Genomic DNA, 7,331 nt, shown 5'->3' with positions numbered 1-7,331 from the left:
TACTTTTTCTATATCGAGCGATTATTCGGACAGTGCTTGTCCCATGTAAAGCCACCTGGGAAGGCTAGAAACTGTACAGGTGAGCAGTGTGGGCAGGTCTAGCAGAGCTGAGTCTGTAGTCAATGTAGGAGAACCAAGTATGTAATTTGTTCACAAGCCATTATTCAAGCGGTTTTACATAGGACTGCAAGTAAACCTACTGAACCATTATAAGTGTATATTATAATGGATGGCAGCGTGGGGGGAGGCTTCATTCCTTGGGATGGGGGTCAATTTATAACAAATAAAGGGGACATAAAAATTTTCCCGCATCTCCTCCGCACTCTCAGCACTAAATCAGCTGCAAACAGCCGAAGCATCTCTGAAAAGCAGAGGGCCAATGAGAGAGCAGACGGGGGCTCAGGCTGCCTGTGATTGGCCGAGAGACAGAGCCCCTTGGGAGATAGGGAACGAAAAAGAATAAATGTAAGGACCCCCCTCCTCCTCCTCCCTCCCCACCTCAACCAGCTGTGTGACTTCAGGTCTGCAGCATCCCCAGTATAGAAGAGCAGGCAGACACTACACCGTATAGCTTACAGCACGCAGCGGGCTCTGCTACATGCATTGAGTCTTGGCATTGCGTCCACCCATGCACACACCATACAGGACATCAGCAAGCATCCCGTAGACTGTCACCGCACTCTACACCGCAATACAGGGACAGGAAAACTAGTGTCGCTCTCACCTGCGCTGCAGCATGGCCACCCCAACCGAGAGAAGTGGAACAGGTAGGAAGAAGGAAAAGTGCGTGCATGCACATATATATAGAGCATACATATTCCACAGCGCTGTACATCACTAGATACTGGGTTCTGTTCCCATTGGGGCTCACAGTCCCTCGGTGTGTATACGTATATTTATACACATATATGTGGTGTGTGTGTGTGTATATATATATATATATATATATATATATATATATATATATATATATGTGTGTATATATATGCATCTGCGTATTTGGCCCTTAGGTGCCAAGTGGGATTGATAGAGATTTGGATTCCAGAATCTGAGCCTCAGGGGGTTAATACACTTTGGTCCATGCCGATTGGCTGCAAAAGCGTTTTATAGGGCCTGGAAGGGTTAATGGGTTTTTTAAGGGGTCGGTTCCGGCCTCTCTGTCATTTCTTAGAGGTTCTGAGTCCACGTTGTGCGGGAAGACAATCTTCTCTGCAGTATGTTCCTCCTCCATCCTTACTGCAGGTGCATTGCAGTGTCCCAGCTGAGTAGCTCTTCCAATGCATTGCCGCAAGCAGAAGCACATGGGGTTAATGGAGGAGCAGCAGGGCGACCCTGTGGGGGCCATGGGCTAAATAAGGGGGCTACTGACCATGTGGGCAATTTGCAGGGTTTAAGGTATTTCCTGGCACTTGTCTGGGCTCATGGAAAGTTCTCTGCAGTCATTAAGATCATCTCGCGCGAGGGGTTATATGGGGACAGGTGGGCTGGGGGTCAGCATTATCCCGCTCTAGGCGATTTAATGGCATAAATATAGGGGCGGGCGGAGCTGGGGGTCAGGTTTATCTAGTTTTAGGGGCTATAGGGGGGTGGATATAGGGCTTGAGGTTAGGATCATCTCCATCTCACGTTAGGGGTTATATAGAGATGGATATAGAAGCGGAAGGGGAGATGGGGGTCAGGGTCAGTGCACTTTAGGGGTTAGGCGGGGACATGTATACAGGCGGGGCAGCTGGGGCTCAGGATCATCTCACTTTAAGGGTTACATGGGGACAGATATGATGGCAGGCAGGACTAGTGGTCAGGGTGCTGTCACTTTAGGGGTTAAATAGGGATGGATATGGAAGCTGGGGGTCAAGATCGTTTCACTTTAGGGGTTACATGGGGGCGGATATGGTGCAGGGGGCTGGATCATCTCACTTTAGGGGTTGTATGGGGACGGATAAAGTGCTGGGGGGAAGAACCACCTCACTTTAGGGGTCTGAGGTGATGGATAAGGGGGTCAGGATCATCTCACTGTAGAGGTAAACAAGAGAACGGATTTAGAGGCGGGGGGACTGAAGTTCATGGGGACAGATATGGTGCAGGGGGTTGGATCATCTCACTTTAGGTGTTACATAGGGATGGATATGGTGCAGCGGGGGTGGGAGTCAGGATAATCTTACTTTAGGGGTGTTATGGGTACAGATATAGTGCTGGGGGTTCAGGACGACCTCAGTTTAGGGGTTATAGGGGATGGATATGGGAGTCAGGATCATCTCACCCTAGAGGTAACACGGGAACGGATATAGAGGCGGGGGCACTGGAGTTCAGGACCATCTCACTTTAGGGGTTACATCGTAGGGTGGGGCCGGTGGGTCAGGATCATCTCACTTTAGGGATTACAAGGGGGCGGGTGTGGGTATAGAGGCAGGGGGGTCCGCTGCACGCAGGCACAAACATTGTGTCCTAGATTCTCTGCAGAATGACAGACTTGGGCTGAGCTGCATTAAGATATAAGAAGGTGCGGGATCTGCTGGAAGGAGACTTGGAGAAAGTGCAGCAGAGGATGAAAGGAGAAGCGGAAGGGGTTACAAGGAGGCTCGCTCTGTACAGCGCTGTGGTATGTCGTGCAGCCCAGGTAGAATGTTTGTACATGTTATCATTGCACAATCTGCACATACTGGTGGCCCAAAAATATTTGATGTGACCCAACATAAATGATGACCGCCTACTCTGTATAGACCAAATGGGGGTGCAGCACACTGCTTTGTGGATTTGGGCAGTAGATAATAATAATAATAATAATAATAAACTTTATTTGTATAGCGCCAACATATTCCGCAGCGCTTACATAGACAGGGGATACAGAAAGACAAAATACAAACATTACAGAACCACGGATACATAGTAATCAATTGATGGAAACAATAGGGGTGAGGGTCCTGCCCCAACGAGCTTACATACTACAAGTAATGGGGGATACAGAAGGTAAAGGGTTGGAGATGTGCACTGTATGGCGAGGTGGAGAGTGAGTGATGTTATACACATAGACAATGGTCAGACATTTAGCCGTGTGACGACAGATTCGTTATGACTGCAGGAGCGGTATATGGTGGCTAGCAGGGATTGCAGTCAGTAGGTCAGGGAGCATGTTATCAGGCGGAGTACAGAGAGGTTTGTTTAGGGAATGCGGTATGCCTCCCTGAAGAGGTGCGTTTTTAGAGCACGCCTGAAGTTCTGCGAGTCCTGGATTGCTCGGGTAGCCTTTGGTAGTGCGTTCCAGAGGACAGGTGCTGCTCTGGAGAAGTCTTGGAGGCGGGAATGAGAAGTTCGAATTAAAGGGGCGCTCAATCTGGTTTCGTTAGCAGAGCGGAGAGCCCGGGCTGGTTGATGGATTGAGATGAGGGAGGCGATATAGGGGGGCGCTGCACTGTGGAGGGCTTTGTGGATGAAGGTGGCGAGTTTAAATTGAATTCTGTATTTAACGGGCAGCCAGTGTAGTGACCGGCACAGGGCAGAGGCGTCAGAGTAGCAGCTGGACAGGAAGATGGCCCAACATTAGTTAATCCTAGTACTGCCCCTTCCCTCCGACTGACAGGGGGGTCTGTGGTGTAGTCCAGGCATGCACAACTTTTTCTGGTGAGGGCTACATTGCCATACTGAGCCATTTCCAAGGGTCACAAGGGTATTTCCCATCTGAGACAGTTAAGGTAAATCCTAAGTATATGCCATGATATATCGAAGTAAGTTCCACTTCCAGGACTCCCACCTGTTGGGAGAATGGAGGACAATTGTTTTTCTTTAAAATGTTTTTTTTTTTCTTGGTGTTAAAGTAGTAAAAAAAAATGTAAACTCTACATAAACTTGGCATTGCAGTAATCGTGCTGATCCAGGTAAGAAAGCTATCATGTCATGTTTACCAAATGGCAGAATTTGGGAGGGGGGTTCCATCTTTCCCTCAAAAAAATGTAATAAAAGCTATACAACACAAACCCTCACGCAGTGATGTCATCGAGTCATGGCTTGTGCAATGAGATTATGAAAATCGCTTGGTTCTTAAGGCACAAAAGTGGCAGGTCACTTAGGGGTTAATATAGCCTAATAGGGTAATAAGACTCTAATAATGAAAATTGGAACAGTAAAAATGGGTAATTTTGGCTTCTTGCCTGTCCTGGAATGAATAATGGGGCCGCCGGCTGCTTAGGTTTTCCCGGTGCTTCCACACAACGGGGACTCCTGAAATAGGATCTCCTCTCTGTTCTCTAAGAATGCAGAATACCCGCTGCCCCTCCCAGTGCCGCTCGGTGGTGCCAGGCTGTGCAGATGTTTAAATGTATTCAGTTTTAATGAACATGCTGAACCAAAGCAGTGACCTATAAAAAGAAAGCGCTTTACATTCACTAGCGGCATCACCTAACTAATTGGCTTCTTCCCATGTCTGGTCAGTCACCTAGCAACTGCTGAAGATATTCCTAAAGCCTTCTACCTCGAATCGTACCTGTAAAGTATGAATGGCACAAAGTCCACTTGTCAGCTTAAGCAATCCACTTTAATACACTTTCCTATTCAGGAATTTTGGGGTAAAGGCGTTGTGCCACAGGATAGGGGATAACTTTCAAATTGGTGGGGGTCCAACTGATATGAGCCCTACTGAGAATGGGTCTCCAACATGTCTTGAAGAGAGGGCAGCTGCGATTGCACATGAGCACCACCGCTCCATGCACTTCTGCCATAGATAAAGGAGCACTTGCATTGGCCTATCTATGGCGGCGCCATTGAAGTTAATGGAATGGGGGTGTACATGTGTGGATCCCCCTGTGTCATGCTGTGACCTCCACCGATCTAAAAGTTATCACCAATTCTGTGAATAGCTTTCAAATATGGCACAGCCCCATTAATGACAGGGATATTCCATTCAGAGTAGAAAACTGCTACAAAGAGTGTCTCTTGCTCTGGAGGACCTGGCATGCCAATGCATCACTCGGCTGGCACAGGGAAGCATGTGGTGCCTCATTCGCCTTTAGTAGCATAATTCGACACCCTCACTATCGGCACTTTACACTATCACCTTTGATCATAAGGGAGCTTAGCTGAGTTCTGTTGATGACCTAGATTGCAGTTTTTAATGTTATTAGCTGAATCCTGTTAGTCTGCATATTTTCATTTACATTGCCTAGAATACTAATAACATCAGTATGCTCTTAGGATTTTACAGATCTGTAGTGTCACCTCTAGTCATAGGGGAGCTTAGTAAAGTTATGAGAATGGCTTAGGATAGCACTATAATTGTACCAGTTGTATTCTGGGGATTTGAGTATTTATCTGTCTCCTTATGGGCATAGCTTAGAATAAGGTGATTTTAGAGCTCTGTTTTGTCACCTTTGGTCATAGGGTAGCTTAGTTAATTTAAGCATGTTGTCTAGGGTGAAGTCATTATTGTCATTTGTAGTGTCCTGTGAGTTTGACTATTTATCTATCCCCCTAAGTTCATGGCCAGCTTAGAAGGGAAAGTATTTTTGCAGCTCTTCTGTGTCACCTGTTGTCATGGATGAGCTTAGTTAACTTATATAGACAGCCTACAGTGGAAATGGGTACTATTGTACCTTGTCACCACCGGAAGCTAGGGGCTAACAGCCTTAGCTGCAGTAGACACCCCTTGTCACGCCCCTAGCTTCCCATTGGCTCATGGTCTGCTGTGTATTTCATGAAAATTCGGCCCTCACATCTCCGCATCCCCGGCGCTGGCTACTGCTGCAGCCACCCCACAGCTTGGTCCAGCCATGTGTTTTGCTGGCAGCACACATCTCCCTCAAGGTGTCTGGTACTGCTCCCCTGCCTCCTCTCCCTTCAGGAGCTGTCACCGCCGCCGCTGCTGACTGAGAGGCAGATGGGGAGTGGAGTATCTTCCCGGGTGAAGTATGTTCCCGGACGGCCAGCCAGACAAGATTCTCAGAGCTACAGTATAGGGGAAGGTTAGCGTCTGTATTGATGTTTGCCAGGCCTGGAGGGTTAGGGTTAGTTTTCCTGTTAAGCTTACATTAATAGCTCTAAATACTTCCATGTTACACCTGTAACATGGAAGCATGTTCAGCGTATATTGTAAGCCTAACAGAAAAATGAAAGCTACAGGTTTAGGGACAGTGAGCAACTGCATCAGCCAATCAGCTCCTGGGGGCGTCACCGGCCTGTCAATCAGCCTAAATCTTGTCTCCACCCCTACTTCCGGTGGTGACAAGATACAATAGTGCCGTGGAACTGTTAGCGCTATTTGTTGTGTCCTGTGGGTTTGACTGTATCTATCAACCTATGTACATTGTCTAGAACACAGGTGGTTTTTACAGCTCTATAATGTCACTTGTACTTATAGGGCAGTTTAGTTAAGTTATAGAGATTGGCTTGGGTGTAACTGTTGTTTCTGTTTGTTGTGTTCTGTGAGTTTTTTACAGCTCTTTTGTATCACCTGTAGTCATAAGGGAGCTTGGAACAGCTTTGTAGATGACCTGTTTTTCTTGGTATTATTTGAGTCCTGTTAGTCTGAGTATTTTCATGTACATGTACTAGGCAACAAATAACATCAATATGCTCCTACGATTTTACAGATCTGTGATGTCACCTCCGGTCATAGGAGAGCTCGGTCAAGTTATAAAGATGACCTAGGGTAGCTCTAAAATTGCTACCAATTGTGTCCTGTGCATTTGAGTATTTATTTATATCCTTATGGACATAGCTGAGAGTACAGATGGTATTACAGCTCTCTTTTGTCACCTTTGATAAGTTATACGGATGGCTCAGGCTGGAGCCTTTATTGTCATTTGTGGTGTCCTTTCTAAAGTCTTAACTATTTAATTATTGTATTATATTAATTATGCAGATGGCCCACTTGGAAGGAAGAATTTTTGGCAGCTCCGTTGCATTACCTGTTGTCATAAGGGAACTTACTTGAATTTTGGGAAGGACATGGCTAAGAAGACTGCTGATACAACATTTGTCTTAAACGTTAGACTTGATAATTAGGTGGAAACTATAAATCACCAGTAAAGATGGTTACCAAGTAGTGGGCAACAGTCGGGAGTTTAATATATGAAGCTTCCCAAACCAATATTGACAATGTCCTCTTCTCGAGCTGAGAGCATATATCTGCCCAGAGTGAACAACTAATCCAGTTACACATTAAGGGCATTACTATTAATCTGACCAAAAGGCATGATCCATATGATCCATATTCCTTTTAGTGTGTCATATTGGAATTAATCCACTCTCTGACTGAAGTCGAGTGCAGAAAACAGTAATTATATGAAAAACTAGCACAAAAATGTCAATGCACTTAGTCAGGATGAGTTACAGTAAGTAAT

The 7,331-nt window shown here is 46.1% G+C and overlaps 1 protein-coding gene across 1 annotated transcript in view; it reads left to right on the top strand.

The window, feature by feature from the left end:
* The first annotated feature begins 516 nt into the window (after positions 1-516).
* Positions 517-7,331, top strand: part of LOC136572010 (sodium/potassium-transporting ATPase subunit gamma-like) — a 49,440-nt gene continuing 42,625 nt past the window's right edge. Inside the window, exon 1 of the mRNA XM_066572633.1 lies at positions 517-767. Within this exon, the coding sequence (XP_066428730.1) occupies positions 737-767 (31 nt within the window). The 5' untranslated portion in view covers positions 517-736. The remainder of the gene's footprint in view (positions 768-7,331) is intronic.

The sequence above is a fragment of the Eleutherodactylus coqui genome, chromosome 6, assembly GCF_035609145.1.
Source record: "Eleutherodactylus coqui strain aEleCoq1 chromosome 6, aEleCoq1.hap1, whole genome shotgun sequence".
NCBI lineage: Eukaryota > Metazoa > Chordata > Amphibia > Anura > Eleutherodactylidae > Eleutherodactylus > Eleutherodactylus coqui.
The sequence above is the reverse complement of the archived record's forward strand: the minus strand, read 5'-3'. Positions and strand labels throughout refer to the sequence as shown.